A 16,991-nucleotide genomic window follows, 5' to 3' on the forward strand; every position below is an offset into this window, starting at 1 on the left:
AAACATACCTCAAACTTAGATATAATCTTACTTTTCTCGACTTTATATAATAATTAGTAATATGAGAATAATACGTGATCAGAAACAATATCTTTAATCATACCAGAGAGAAGGTAAATGAAACATCTGCTGTACCCAATGAAACTTTGTTGGTCTGTGTTTGACAGTAGCTCGGGCCAAAGCAAGAATGTGGGAGAAATTGCAGCATCTGGTGTTTTGTGCAGACTAAAGCCTATTTAAAAAGCTTAAGGCTAAATTACGACCAAGTCTGTGAGCGTGCGCGTTTGTGTGTGCATTTGTTTTATTTGTGTGTTTTGGCGGTTCAGATAGAGAGGGAAGACTTAAAGAGAATAGATTTCAATTGGCTGTTACACACCAGGACGTTCCTCAGTTTTATCCAGAGGCTGTTGTCTGTATGTGCTGCACTCCACTGCAGCCTCTCCACCATTTAAGCGATTGTGAAAAACAATAATTTGTCTGTTTTTTTTTTTTGTTTGTTTTTTTAAAATATATTTCGTATTATTTTTCTTGCAATTTGGCTTCAAATTGAACTCTATTCTAATGTGTTTGCTGCAGCGCTGTCAAGAGACTGTCATTCAAAATACTGCAGCATCTCCCCAAATTGTTTTTAGTGGCAGCTCAGTTGAAAAGCAGAGTGATCGTGCGATGAGATGGCTGTGTGGCTCCAGTGAATATCTGCTGCTTGTTTGCCTGCACTCAGCTTGGCAGTTGGGGATGCTGGATTATTCACACTATTTAGAACTGGGCCAAAAGCTACTTTATTAGTCCAGTGAGATGTTAACACATTTTCTCTTGAAGTGACAGTAAATTTTAACGAGTCTGCATACCACGTCTGTTGCTCTGACGGCGTATCCACCTGTGCGTCTGTTTATGTCTGAATCCGGACACAGAAAGGAATTCAGTTTTTTGTCATTGTTATTAATTCTTTTTGCCACATTCTGATCTTTTTTTGTTTTTGATCTGTCTTTTGTGTTCAAATTCTGTTATAATTAGCTGGATCCCTAACTGGAATTGGGGTCTGATGCCAGTTTATCAGGCCAGAGAAATTTTAACACGCTTCCATGTGAATGGCCTGTAAACACCAGCTGTTCAGTAAAACCGCTGTCACTGTGTGTCCAAATCACGCTGAGACAAAATGGATTTTTCACAGTCCATTTGATTGTGGGCAACCCAACCATACTGGACACAGGGCTTAAATGGATTGATTGAGCATTAAAATAAACATTTTAAGTGCTCATTTGGCTGCTCTGCTCAGATATGTGCAAAAAGCCATTCCCTGGCAAGCCATGACCATTTCCTGTCAAATATGTAAGATTGCGAGAACTATGTGGAAATTAATATTAATTTGTGTGGTTTTGAGTCTTAAAATCACCTATGAGATGTAAAAATAGGAGACACTTGTCACATGTGGAGATAAATGCAATTTTGTCGTCGTTACAGACCTGTGAATAACTGGCCTCCACTCCTCTGCAGTCTCAACACTTCTATCTGAAGCAATATATAAATGAGCCGATTTAGTCGGTAGTTTATTTTAGAATCACAGAATTATTCATCAGTGCAAAAACAAAGCACAGATAAGACACTTCATCTGGGGCTAAATGAGTCACTTATTGTTTCACTCTTTAAAAAAGTTCAGTTGGACTTTAAAGTGTTTAAGTTGGAGCATGCAGATCTGCTTTGTGCTCTCTTTTTGAAGTAAAACTAGTGAAAGAAATGATTATTTGATATTTTGCTGTTTTCTGTTCATGTAAACAGAGCACTTCTTTTTTTATGTTGCATTGAAATAATTTCATTTTATACTCTTTTGGTATAACGTAGTAATGTTGCCATTCTCTCATAGAGCAATTAATTATTTTATATTTATATTTCCATTTTTCAATACCACAAAACCTGTCTGCCTTTCACTTTTAAGCCGTATTTATTATCACAGGTTTAAATGAAGTCGTGTCTTTTAATCCCTGCTAGCTCAGCTGTCAATCAAAGACTCCAACTTTGAGCCTTGACGGCTTAAAGGAAAATCTTCAGGGATGATTTTCAGAATTGATATTTATAAGGAAAACCTAATTTTTAAAGGGAAACTTCTCCCCCAAATCATAACTGCACACTTTTAGTCCATTCATCAGTCTAGATTGTTTAAGTGTAAATTGACAACTGTTAGAGAAATCGGCCGTAAAGATGTCTTTCTTCTCCCCAATATTGTGGAATGAGATTGCTCTCGGCTTGTGGTTAAAAAGTAAAATAAAACAAAAACTCAAAGGCTCTGTCCAGAAATCATGACCTGGTTACTAAACATAATCCACAGACCTTGTTGTGAGCAGTTCCACATAGGAACTATTTTCTTTCTACTGAACTGCACGTACCAACTGCATCACTGCGCAGAAGTAAGTGTGCATCTACTCATGGATGAGAGAGTCATGCCCTTGACAGTTTGAGATGTAAAACTGATGGCGTCCTCCTTTGCTGAGCTGTAACGTTAGTTAACTCAGGGGTGCTAGGTGAGCTGTAAAGGTACTTTTCCTCTGCAAGGTGATACAGTTGGCGGGTGTAGTTTGCTGCACAGAGGGAAGAATGAATCTACAGCTAGCTCACATGTCATCACTAAGCTAGCTAATATTACAGCTCAGCCAAGGAGGACACTATTAATGTTTACATCTCGTTTAGACACTAGCACAGAAAAAAAAACTATTTTTGATTCTGGGGTGAACTGTCCCTTTAAATCACTCAACACCACATTTTACTCCAAGCAGGGAAGACAGATTCTGTTTTTAGTTAGACTTAATTTTTCTTTTTTTTGTGTGTGTGATTCATTTCGAACATGTAAAATAAATTATTATACAAACAAGCAGACAGACAAATCTCAATCTGTCCTTTAGGGAAGGTACCTGGATTTCAAATGTCTTAACTGTAGAGTAATAATATTGTATCAGTATGCAAATTCAATCTTAGAGGTCCTACTGTTTTCATTTATTTTGTAAAGTATACCTTCTTTATTTAGTGAGATTTTCTTCATCCTTACTTGCATTAACAAGGTCTCAAATGCAACCTGATGAAACTTGTAGACACCCTGCTAGTTTGAGCTTATATTTTAAGATCAAAATTGCCAAACCAGGCTGCAGTGGAAAATAAAAAAATAAAAGATAAATAAAAACTCAGTTTGAAAAGAGAATCTAGCCAATTAAAATTAATACAGAAGACTGATAAAATGATCCATTCATGACGTGAACTCACAGTAAACTTACCTACTTGACATTAAATGTCATGGAAGCAAGATAAACATTTATTTACCAGCCGTGTGATTTCCTGCAGGACAGTTATTGGTGTGTTTATTTGTTGATGCTGTGTTGAGCTTTAGAGGCAAAAAAAAAAAAAAAAACTCGTCTGATCCAAATATGATCAAAAAATAGAATATGACACTGCAACCCTATGCACGCGCACACACACACACACACACACACACACACACACACACACACACACACACACACACACACACACACACATACGCACACACGCACACACAGACACATACTGCATTAGTTAGCTGTGTTCATCTATGTTTAGCTGCTGGAGCTGCCTAGCTGTCCCAAAGCTGTCACCATATTACAAGGTACCGCTGAGAGCTCTCTTACACACACACACACACACACACACACACCACCCCATCCTTGGTGGGAATACAGGTAACACTGACTCTTTGTAAGGGGTTTGAATGACTGCTATAAGGTTACCCTGAAATACACTTTCTCAGACACACACACAAACACACACACACACACTTGGTAGCTTTCTCCATATTCTAATTGCTGCAATGTGACACTACTTCCCACATCACGAGAAGAAAGAGAGAAATACACAGAGAGGGAGAAAGAATGGGGTGAAAGACGGGTGGTGGAGGGAGACAGGGAGTCAGCATTTGACCTACATCCAGTGTTTGTGTCTGTCTGTCTCATTGTTTATCAAACTGACTGAAAGTCTGTCTAAACAACTATTATTGTATTTGTTAGAAAAACAATCTGTAAATTTCAGTATTTATTTTTGAACATATAAAATATGATAATAAACATGCTATATGAAATATTTTTCATGTATACTATCCTCACTGTTTTTTCCAGGTTTTTCAGATCGCCTATGTGATCATAAAGGCAGCCAACTCACCTCGCCCAGGTAAGCATTCTGCTTCATAATTTAATTTATGCAGCCTGTTTCAGGTGTTAACTTTACAGCCTTGGTGATAAAATGAGAATATATGAATAAAGTGAATTCCTGGCTTATTTGCCTTCTCTTTTTCTTCTTCTATTTTTTCTTTTCTTATGAACATTTAAATAGAAATAGTATATAGTAATCACAACCAATTGAGCAGATGATCCTCCCACAGAGAACAACATAAAAGCTCAAGATTCCACTCAATAAACTGCATTTTTGCTTAAGTCTGTAATGTCACAAGCAGGTGCAGAAATCTAGTATTCCCCTTCAATACCACTTAAATAACAACATGGTGAAAGTGATTTTGTGATTTTTTTCCCCAATGAAGCCAAAATTTAACTGCATACCTCAGCTTAAAGTTAAAATATTTAAGAATAGTCAGATTTTGGGCATCGGCTAATTATCATGTTTAAATTAAAATGATGGCATATCTTGATAGTTGCATAGTTTTGGTAACAGTTTATCTGTATTCTGTTTAATGCCATACAATTTGCTGATTTTGTTTTTTTTTCCCCCATTAACTGGACTCCTATTACTTTAAATTCAATCAATTCAAGTGGAATTTCACTGTGTTGGTCCAAGCTGTCAAGAAACACAGTATATGGAATTGAATGTTCTGTCAATTTTCTATGTATTTTAAGTAGGGTGAACCACACACAGTCTTGGATGTCCATCATTATTTTTATTGATCTTTTCCTCCCTCCTCATTACATGTTTGAAGCATTTGATCATTACTTTCTTTGCCCCTAATTTGGTCCACAGGTAACTGGATCTTAGAGCGTTCAATAGACGGTGTGACCTTTGAGCCCTGGCAGTATTACGCCATCACAGAAACAGAGTGCCTGACAAGGTTCAACATCAATCCACGGACCGGACCTCCATCCTACACCAGAGATGATGAAGTTATCTGCACATCTTTTTATTCAAAGATTCACCCTCTGGAGAATGGAGAGGTAACACTTGTAGCTCCTGATACGCTGCTGCTGTGATCTGTATCTGAGTTAAGCTTAGTCGTGAGTTGAATTGAATGATGCTGGTGGGTTTGGTTTACTCAGGCTCGAATGGAGAAAGGGAGTCAAGTTTTAATAGGCTAGATAAGTTTGGGAAGATTTTGTTTGGGTGAGTGGAGTAAAAGGAGTGTGTTTGTGCTTGGTTGGCTGAAAATACATTGAGCTAGACCAGACTGCAAGATGACTTGGGTTAAACTGGTCAGGTTGACTTGAGTTTAGTTGTGTGTAGCTAACTGTTAAAATTACTGGGTTGACTTGGGCTACTAAATATGACACCTCAAAAGAAGCGTTGTACTGGATTTCATTTTCCTACATTTGAAGCTTTTATTGAGTAAGTGATTCATCAGATTAAGTGAGTTAGACTTTTAACCATTGTTAGAGCTGAAATAGATTTTTTTGTTATAGTGGTTTGATAAATGTGTTTTATGGTGCTGTTAGATTGTTGCTTCACTACGCAGTTATTACAGGTGTTTACGTCCCTTTGTGCTACAAGTGGGAGAGCAAACAATTTTTTGGATGCACTAAAAATGTTGGGGTTTTTTTAATGCCAAATGCCAGCAAGTATGCATTGAAGTGGATTATTTATTAAGATATGCAAAAAGAAAAAAAACCCACAAAAAAACAAAGCTGCACAGCAATCATATGTTGATTTCGAATTTTAATGTCAACGTTATGAATTAAGCTTCGAACTGTTTAGTACAGCTCTTTACAAAGTATTGTTTTTACAGTATTACAACAGTAAAAAAAAATATATATATTTCAGCGATTTTTTTCTTTTTCTTTTTTTGTCTTCAAAATTTTTGGATATTTTTTATAGAAAAAATTGAAAAGTTACTGAAAAGTTTTGAAAGTTTGTCCTTAAAAATGCGTGCGTAAGTAGATCGTTGCTTGTTTTCTAAAAATGTAATAAGGATAATGCAAAACATAGTTCCAATACAGGGTATGAAACTTATATATTGCACAGAGTGGGTATACTTCTTATTAGATGTGCACAATTAATAACATAATTTTTTATCAGTGATTGAAAACACACACTGAAACACACACATGTGCATACACCACTGTTTACTGTTCTGTTGCTTTGATCAGCTGCGTGTGTGATTGCACCCAAGAAGAACAGAGGGGCAAGCCTGCTATTACTGACATTAATGAAGAGAAACACACACACACACACACACACACACACACAGTGAAAACAAATTAATCGCACATCTACATCTCCCACACAGGCCTCTAATTGTCACTGCCTGTCTGAATCTGTATATGCGTTTACATGGGTGCTGGTATGTGTGCCGGCATGCATGCGTGTTCAGTGTGTCTCTTTTTGTGTTGTGTGTCTGTGTCCTGCGGGGGAGCGCTAGAGGGGGTGCGAGCTGGGAGATGTCAAGAGCTGCAAGTAACGACGGAGGTGTCTGAATATGTGTATGTACGGTGTGCGTGTGCGTGTGTGTGTGTGGTTGACAGCTCCCCAGCCGTCTGATCACAGTGAAACCATAATGAGTCGTAGGCGATGTGTCACAGCATCGCACACACATTCACAATGTCACCCCACCACTCACCACACACACACACACACACACACGCACACGCACACACACACAACCGTCTACGTTACTTCCAAGTGTGCAGCTTGCACCCATCTAGTGTTCCCCCTTGACACACACATACACACATGCGTGGTCAGCCCACTCTCTGAGACTTTTTTGCAGATCCCAAATGTTGCTCTTGGCCACATTAGTGAGACAGACAGATGGACAGACATGCAGGCAGACAGGACCTCACACTCCTTGTTATGTGGCTGTGTGATTATTGGTGATACAGAATATAAATTCATGCTTTTTCTTCGTCCACATTGATTCAGAGGAACAGCACTGTAGTTATGATAAAAAATGTCAATTTCTATGGTAGACAAAATGAAAATGTCTTCCAGTAACAGTACTATGTTGCTGTACGAGGTGTTCTGGTGCAGAAAAGCAACAAACTCTGTGGATAGAAGCCTCATTTTGTATTTTTGTAATCTCAGACAGTGACTCAACAGTTTTTTGTTTTTTTTTCAGATATCAGGACATTTGATATACAATGGCCCTGAGAGCTTAAGTCTCTGCAAATTGAGAAAACGTGTGCAAATACACAACATAAGTAAATGAAGAAACATAATCGGTATTTAGAAAAAGCAGCTGACAACCAAATGACTCCAAAACAGAGTAAATCCTCATAGCCCTCCATGTTTAAATGCCCAACTTTACAGCAGAAATAAACATGTTAACAACCACACACCATGGCAGCAACAAACATGTTTCAGCATTGTGCATCACGCTTAGTGTCCCCTGGAAGCAGTTTCTGTTGTGTTGTGACCTTCTTGCAGCATTTTTCTAAATGCTGTGCATGTATCTTCAAGATGATGTTTCTGTCATCATTGGTGACTTTCTAAATGCTGCAAATGTAGTCTTTTTTTCTAAATTTCAGTGCATTGAACTGTCAGGGCCACTGGATTGATGTCAATCATCAAACAAAATTAGGATCTGTTAAATGAGTTCAGACCTGCTGCCTTAATGTATGTTTTTTTTCTTTGTCTCAGTTTCTGATGTTAGTGCAGATCACCTGCTCAGTCAGTGATGGTGAAAACAAGGTCACATTCAATTTAAAAATGGTGTGCTCCATTTTGCTACGGTGTCTGGGTTTAGCGACATGTTTCCTAGAAACGGTCTGAAACGGTGTGCAAGCAAATCATGGCTGTATAATACATCCATGGACCCAATCCCAGTCAAATGTGCACAAACCCCTTTGTATTAAAATGGCGTTGCACTTGTGTAACACAACAGGATGTTCAACGCACCACGTTGAAGAAACACTTTGCCACGTATGTACAATTAAGTCCTCTTGCAGTGATTACTTGAGTGCTGTCACATTGTGCAGGAAAGGGTAAAACTGCTCTGCAGTAAATTACATATTTTAGTAAAGATAGTCCACTAATGGTATCTGGTATGTGCCTATAAAAAACATGTTTGACTGATGCATCAGGGGAATCTTAAATGAATGCTTTGTTCCCATTGTGTATTCTTTAAATGCTTTATGCCACATTAGCTCACCCTGTGTTTACCTTAGCAGATGGTTGGTTCTTGTTAGGTGAGGTTGAAAATGTAAAAGGTCAGCAGCTGGTCTGTAGTGGTGGGCGGCAGATTCTCACGAGGCTGCTGGTTTTATCTGTTGATTTTTTTCAGCTCTATCTTGTTTTGTCAAACTTCCAGGGGTTTGTTTTTTACTCAGTTTCATTAATTTATTGCACAGCACATACAAACACATTTAGGATTCCCTTTAAAGTTCCCAGTTCGAGTCACCTTGTACTACTTTTACATGGGCTGGTGGCACTGCAGTATCTCCTGGTGGTTCTTTAGAACCAGCATCTGAAATCTGTCTTCTCTTGGCACCACACAACAACACACACATTCCTCTCTTTCTTCAGCCATTTTGCAATTTGTACCTCTGTAATCAAAGCTGTTACATTTAAGCATTTTTTGGAATTTAAGTTATATTATCGAGTTAGTGACTGAAAACAAATAACAGAGTGGTTGAGGCTATTTGCAGCCTTCATTTCAAAGTCTTGACTTTTTTTGCTTATGCAAGTCTTTTTGAAATTTAAGAACATAAACAACACTTCCTGTTACAACAAGGTTGTTGCTACCCATCCTCCTCCTCCTTCCGATCTGTTTACGTTTGTTGTCTCTTTGGCTTCACTGAAGACGTTTCTCACTCCCTCCACCATCTGCCACTGCGAACAGCTAAAAGCACCTTTAATGTTTGCCTCAGCACAGTGTCTCACTTCAACTCTGCTGTTGTATGTCACTACCTATCTGTCTATGTATAGATCCACACGTCTCTGATCAATGGCCGGCCCAGTGCGGATGACCCCTCCCCGACCCTGCTGAACTTCACCTCCGCCCGCTACATCAGGCTGGTGTTTCAGCGAATCAGAACGCTCAACGCCGACCTCATGACTCTGACACTGCGTGATCCGAAAGATATTGATCCCATTGTGACGAGACGGGTGAGGCTCAACACACTTTTCTGTTCTTTTCTGTTCATTTGGAAATTTTGAATATGTGCCACTAAATAAAGTATTGAAATAATGGCATGTAAAAGTAATGACCTACTATGTCATAATTGTGATGAGTTGTGTCTGCACATAAAGATCTTAGTCACTTATTTACTAAATCTCGAAAACAATGTTTGAATGAATGACTTAAAGTCATACTGAAAATATACTGATACAGTCTAATATTTGCATTTATTAACAATTCTATTACCAGGTTTAAAGCATTTCTTTGCATTATGGTCTGTGCCATATAACCATATGACTGGTTAAATTTAGATAATTTTCATTAAAACTTGTATCATAAGTCACTAATTAATGACCAAGTAAATAACTGTTACTATTTCTTTTTAGCAATGACATTTTATATTTTATAACATAAATATATGATAAATTATAGTTCAAAGGTCAAAGGTGTGAACCCTAAATTGATCCTGAAGGTCAACACCTTGCATGGTTATTTGCTGCCATCTGTGTGTGTGAATTGTTGAGTTGAGGACAACTGTAAAGTGCTTTGGATAAATGTGCTATATAAATGCAGTCATTTTGCAGCGCTGATGTTCAGTCATCAGATCAGATGGAGTTCGGCACACCGTTATGACATCATCTGTTAAGTCTGGATGTCCTTTTTGTGTAAGACACTTTCACTGAGATAAGAGGAAACAATCTTGGTTTAATCCTGCCCATTAAACAGCTTATTAACATTTTTGCACAAATGATCATGTGCTCTCCCTGTCTCTGTGTTTACAGTACTATTATTCCATTAAGGACATCTCGGTCGGAGGGATGTGTATCTGTTATGGCCACGCCAGAGCTTGTCCACTCAACAAAGTTACAAAGGTAAATGCTTAACTTTCTGTATGTCCACTTAACAATACCACCAGGGTAATGGAGCTCCTACCTACTGTTAAACAGGAGCAAAGAGCACCCTCAGGCACCTGCTTTTTATCTGCCGCCTTGTATCAAACTTTCTTTGTGTACATGTGTGTGTGTACCAGTCTGCAGGGGACACAGGTGACACAGAGAAGCGTTGTCTCCCGTGTCACTTCAAACAGTCGAGTGTTTGAAACCAGACACCTGATCTTTCTCTTTCACTCTCGCTCACGACACACACACACACACATACACACACGCGCGCACACACAGAGTCTTATGTCCTTTATATGTCCTGAGGCTGAACCACGAGGAATAACTCAGATGTGACACTGGTGTCTGGTCCCTTGGTGATGATGTCATTGACAATAAGTGATGTCACTGATGTATAAAGAGCTCCAGTTTCTTCTTTTCTCTTCTCTGTCTTTCTGATCTCTAACGGCTAAATTAAAGGTATACTATACAGGATTGTCGGTTATTGTTTGTGAAAGCAATCACCAGCAAAATTGAAAGTCAACCCCAGATTCACTCTCATTTGGCATTCACTATGTTTGTGTTTTTATGCCTGGCAATACTGCTGGCCGGAGGCATTATGTTTTCAGGTTGTTTGTACTTATGTACGTCCCATTCTCTTGGATCTGATATCTCAAGAATGCCTTGAGGGAATTTCTTCAAATTTAGCACAGATGTCCATTTGGACTCAGCAATGAAGTTATTAGAATTTGGTGGTCTCAAGTCAAACGTCAAGGTCAGTGTGACCTCACAATACACGTTTTTGGCCATAACTCAAGAACTGATTTGCTGATTATGCCAAAGTTCCATAAAATTATGCAATAATGACATAGAATATCCAAAAGGTCAAAGGCTAACTTCACTGTGACATCATACTGTTCTGCAAAAACATTTTTCTGGCCATTATTCAGCATCATAACTCAGGAAGAGGAGACATTTGGTCAGATACTGAATTGGTGACACTAACCGTGGGTGTCTGTGTTGACTGTATAAATATTCTGTGCTTGCTGTGGGGGGATTCTAGTTTCACACTCTTCTAGTGGGTCATAAGTGATGATTGAGAAGGTTTACTTCTGTAAGAGTCAATTCATTTTTTTGAAAGTCCTACATAGTATATCTTAAAAGAAATATTTAAAAGTGACTGAAAAAAGCAAACCAGTAGTACATTTTTTCTGTACAAAAACTCATTTTCCAAAGCACATCATTGCTAAAATATTTAAAGCTGAATTTACAAACATTTTTAGTACGATAAGAAAATCCAGAATTGCTTTTAATACATCACATTGAACATTTCTTCTATTTTAATTGTGTCAAATTTATGTCCATGTTTAAAGGTAATGACTAAAAAAAAGTTTTTTGTGGTTTGGTGCGATTACATGCTCAAACATCCAGGATTTGGTTATGACATAAACACATGACCTCACTAGACCCTCTGAGTCAATCTCAAGCTACTTTGAAGACTCCTCTCACCATAGAGATGTGTCCTAAAATTAACAGCTATGTGGAAAATGGTTTAAAAAATCTTTAAAATAAACAGTTTGCAAATATATGTGTGGTTCAAATGTAAGTCATCAGTGGGTGTATATAGTATATGGTCCAGCAGAATGTGGCTTCTTTAAAAGTATTTCTGCTTGGGTAGTATGTAATCAGTCCTATATAATCTGTCAGGCCTAAATGTGAATTTTGTGGAGATTTTTTGTTGTCCTCTGTTTGCAGAAGACATTAAGCTCCTCTACTTTGATACAAGTTCATCCATCCATGCAGTAAAGTCCTGGGCAGGCTTTCAGATAGCAGAAAAGGTGGAGACCTGCGAGATGATTTGTTGATGATCGTCTACAGAACATTTGTTCAGATGCATGCTCAGTACAAAGGCAGCCTGAAGCCAGAGCTGTAGCGCTGTGTCTCAGATAAAAGGGGCAGATTCACTAGTGCCAGCAAATCCAGACTTGGCTCTCGCTGTGCTATTGTACTGCTTTCCTCTTAGTTAAATCTGGCACCCTCTTCACATCAACCAATTTACAGAAAGTCCTAAATTGAATTACTGAACCTCGAAGTTGGCAAATTTCCTGCTACATTCTGCTTTGACTGTGTTTAGTTTTGAATTTATTTCTCTCCTGGGAGAGTAATAGTGAACCCATTTGCTACCGGCTGACAATCTGGAAAGTGAACCCACTTCTTTTTGCCGTCGGCTCTCCTGTGAATAAGTTGTTGTTTGATAGGCTTTCAATAGGTCATGGATATTGGTAATTACCTGCTTGCAGCCCTCCGTTTTCACATCCATGTGAATGATGTGACGCCACATGGCGTGAGACAGAGGAGACAATCTACTCAACCACTCAGCACAACAACAACCTTTTAATTGATGGCATTGAAGATGTATAGTCATACAGCTAAAAATCGTACAACATGGATATATATATATAATATATATATATATATATATATATATATATATATATATATATATATATATATATATATAATATATATATATACATATAGCTTATATACATGAGCTTTTGTTTTATACTTTAGACATTATCCATTAGTTTAAAGGGAGACCTTTTATGGATTTTTTTAATTCTCTGGCATATATATGTTATGTTATTTGATATTAAACAACCACAGTTTAAAAAAAAAAATAAATAGCGGAACATATTTAAAGTCCCTCTGAGCAAAAAACAAGGACTTCAGACCTTGATGCAAATCACTTACACTGCTACATTTAGCTACATGCCGAAGTCAGTGAAATATGTAACCTTGGTTGCTGTTGTTGTCAATTCCCCCAAATTTCAGATCATGTTCCTGCTGGAACATGTCCTCTTGAGTTTCAAAGCTTTTATGTGTGATTTAATTCAAGGTAAATAGTCCCACTATAGTCTGATACAGTCATTCCCAAACTGCAGTGACGATGCAGAGATATGTAAGATCTGGAAATGCTGACCATTCACGGGACACTGGGCTTTTTCATGAGTGGGCATAAAGAGACAGGCACGGAAACAGAACGTTTGAGACAGAAGTTGAATATGGGTGTTCAGGCAGATAGGATGTGGAAAATAAAGTGTTATTTAAACATTAAAGCAAACATTCTCAAGAAGAAACTCAAAATACACGAATTAATCTGAAAACGAGCACAATAGGCCCCCTTTAGAGTTCTCATCTGCAGGTAAGTAACTCAGGGAGTGATTATTACCACTCTGACATCTGTGGTAGGTGTAGTTACACATGCAAAAGACCACAAACCCTTGAACAGGAAAAGATAAATTAAGAACAAACTTGGTGATAGGGTACTCTTGAAAAACAGAGAGCTGCAGTACATTTATTATGTCAGAAAGTATCCTGCAAAGTAAAACTGAGTCGGTTGGTAACCTCAACTTTCTTTCCTGATCCAGGAAACTGGCATGTGGTTAAGAATGCAGAATTAGAATGAATTAATGTCAGGCCAAGGCCAAGACATTTTGAAATTTAGATGTTTTTCCTTCACCAGATACTTGACAGATTGTGGCTACACTGGAATTCAAAATAGGAGAAGATGACTCAGATTGTTACCATGTTTAGCCCTCTCATTGAATTCAGCCTCCACCTACAGTAGCAGACGTCTGCCTATTTAAACACAGTTACTCATGTCTGTTTAATTAACAAATCTGTGAAACTTATTTTCATGTTTTTTGTGTGTGAATCTGTGTGTGTGTGTGTGTGTGTGTGAGAAGAAATTTAGCTGTGAATGTGAACACAACACATGCGGGGAGAGCTGTGATCGTTGTTGCCCTGGTTACCATCAGCAGCCCTGGATGGCAGGAACCTTCCTCACTCGACACGTCTGCGAGCGTAAGAGAAACACAACGACACTTAAATTACACACAGCTACCCACAATTCCTTCTTACACAGAAATCAACAGTCACTTTCTTTTTTGTAACTTTCTCTTCTAGGAAATGCTCTTCCAGAGTTCTCATGGTACTGTAGGTGTTCATGGCTGAAAGCAGTTAAAAGTTCTTGCTAGTACTATTACCCCATCCTTCATCGCTTTGTCTTGTACACTTGCGACTTCATGCTTCCCTGAACACGAGGATACGATTTTTTAACACCTTTATGGAGCAGAAAGAAATCACAAACTTGACGTTATGTATGGCATGGGATTTATCGAAACGGTGTAAATGCCACCGAAAAATTTGTGAATGTTGACAAAACGTTAAAAAAATAGCAATTTGTTTTGATTTACATTAGAAGAAAAATCATTCATTGACAATAACTGAACAGTTCACAATATCTGTCTCTGAATTTTGTGTGCACATCATAAAATATTGACTTTTATTTACTTTTTTCCCCCAAACTGCACCAGTTTACAGGAGCTTCTCTCACTCTCACTCAATCAAATATGAGAGTTAAAAAAATACTTCAGGTTACTGAAGAGGTTACTATTAATCTAACCAGTTTGTTTTCCTAAAGGGAAACAGGTGCAACAAACCACAAATGTACATACATGCATCAGAGAAGAATCAGAGAAAACAATATTCTGTACTTTGTATGTGGGCCTGTTATAGATTTATATATATTATCTATAACTTTGCGTATATTTATCTGTTTAATTATACAAAAATATCTATGAATCAGTATTTGTTTACAAGAATATAAAGGTGTGTGTCCACTATCCTGGTATGAATGGCGTCATGCCTGCCTGCCTGCCTCTCACTGTGCATGGCGCAAGAGGATAGGAGACTTCTGGCAGAAAAGCTGATTACGTTGAAAAGCATGCTCAGAATAAATTGAGTCTCCCTGTTGGTCTGATTAAGTTGCTAAATTTGTCGCTTTTCACCCTTTAGACATAAGTAACCGAGAACGTCTGAAAGCCACTAATGAGGGGGCGTGACAAAGCATCAGTGTTTGACAACTGGGGAACAAGAATGGGTTGATCTATGGGGGTTTTGGCAACCAGCTGCGGTCCCCTTTTCCTGGTGTTGCATACCAGCACTGAATTTTTTAAGTGGTATGGAATACTGAACCGTACCAGCCTACTTTCAACCCTGTAGGCGTCTACTGTTTATTTTAATGCGGCATATGTACCCGCAGAGTACATGTCAAGTGGTAATATGTCTGTAGTTTTACTACAGCACACCAGCAGTTAATATGAACACAGGCTTCACTGAACTGAACTGTGAAGGGGCTCAATTAAAGTTATATTCTTGCCATTAAAAGTCACCTTTGCATCCATTAACCTTCATCAGCTATGTAGCAGCAGATTGATAAGGTAAGGGCTTCCACCTGTCACCATAAAACTAGGGTTATAACATGTAATCTTCATTTTATTTCACACAGGCTACACCATCTAACAGGTTCTGTGATAACTGCCTCTTCTGCCTTGACCTTGACACAACAAGGCTGAGGTGACAAAACCTTAAAAGGTCTTGACTGGCACAACAGTAAAGGAATCAACCGTGACAGATTCAGCCCATTCAGGAACAGAGTGTCTGAGCGCTGAACAACCAATACTTACAGAAGGTTAAGTTGGGAACGCAGCAGCATCATGCAGCGTGGTTCAGAATGATTGTAAAAAGTGATCAATTGTAGGGGATGGATAACTCCTATCTGAAATTGGGAGGGCCTTAGAGTCCAGAAAGCGGCTTAGCGCAGCACAGGGGGAAGCCCAGCAGCACAGCATAGCTTTACAGGTCAGCAATGCCAAGTCTGAGATCAGACCTGGAGACGAGCCCTGAAATGTTCTGGAGATAAAAGTGGTCTTTACTCAGATTTCCACCACTATTATCCCCCAAACAGTACTGTGAACACTGTCATTGTACTGTGACTTTCCAGAGAAGTAAAATCCTTTCTCATAGTATTATAAACCACATCAAATGCTTTGTTTTGGCAACTTATAGGCCTTCACATTAAAGATGAGGACATGGCCAGAATTGTAGTTTAAAACATTAAAAAAAATTATGAAATGAAATAATGAAATGAGCATTCTAACCAGCTAGCCCGTTGTGCCTCTCATGTAATAGCCTACCACTCATACCGCAATAGGCGATTGTGAGTCACTGTAGCGTCCAGTTTTCCCTTAATCAGACATGAGAGGACAAAGAAGGCAAGTCTTGCATAAGCTTTTGTTGTTTTGAGTTATCTGTAATCACTCCTGATATGACGTTAAGTGATCTTTTTATATCCTCAACTTCCTCCGCTGTACTTGGTAATGCCGTCTTTGGTCCCATCTTGCTTATTTAATGCAATTTGTATATGGCCAACCAAAAAGTATCTACAGAAAGTACAAAGTTTGCAGTTGCTACCTGTGTAAACACAGCCAGGGGGCATGCACAGCCAAGTTAAGATCAGTGCTCACAATCCAGGCAACATCAAGAATGCATCCCAGTTTGGACAATCTGACGTGTAAAATCCACAAAACTGGTGTATCACTGGTAACATAAAGTTCAACGATCTCTTTACATCCTTGACTTCCACTTGCATGATTGACAATATGAAAATCCAAGGTTCCATGAAAATGGTGGCCTCGTCAGGTCGGTATACCGCAAATTTAAGATGGCCAGGCTAAGCTAGCTTGCAGGCTCACTGTCTGTCGCTCTTTCAAGTCCATGCACTTAAATCATTGTCCAAGGTATGAAACCCAAAATCTGTTGTTGTTTTTTTGTTTTTAGGCAAAGAATGTCAAGAGTCCAAGAGACACGCACATCACAGACACTGCAACTAATTAAAACACAAACTGACTGAAAAACATTCTGAATTGAGTATATATAAGAGGTTGTTTTTTTACCACAGTGATTTATTTAATCTT

General features: G+C 38.4%; 1 protein-coding gene across 1 annotated transcript in view; it reads left to right on the forward strand.

Annotated features, from left to right (window-relative positions):
- Positions 1-16,991, forward strand: part of lama2 (laminin, alpha 2) — a 198,697-nt gene that overhangs the window by 13,247 nt on the left and 168,459 nt on the right. Inside the window, exons 4-8 of the mRNA XM_042503943.1 lie at positions 4,134-4,185; positions 4,987-5,177; positions 9,100-9,279; positions 10,075-10,164; positions 13,920-14,037. Coding sequence (XP_042359877.1) covers positions 4,134-4,185; positions 4,987-5,177; positions 9,100-9,279; positions 10,075-10,164; positions 13,920-14,037 — 631 coding nt within the window. The remainder of the gene's footprint in view (positions 1-4,133; positions 4,186-4,986; positions 5,178-9,099; positions 9,280-10,074; positions 10,165-13,919; positions 14,038-16,991) is intronic.

The sequence above is a fragment of the Plectropomus leopardus genome, chromosome 16 (assembly GCF_008729295.1).
Source record: "Plectropomus leopardus isolate mb chromosome 16, YSFRI_Pleo_2.0, whole genome shotgun sequence".
NCBI classification, from domain to species: Eukaryota; Metazoa; Chordata; class Actinopteri; order Perciformes; family Serranidae; genus Plectropomus; species Plectropomus leopardus.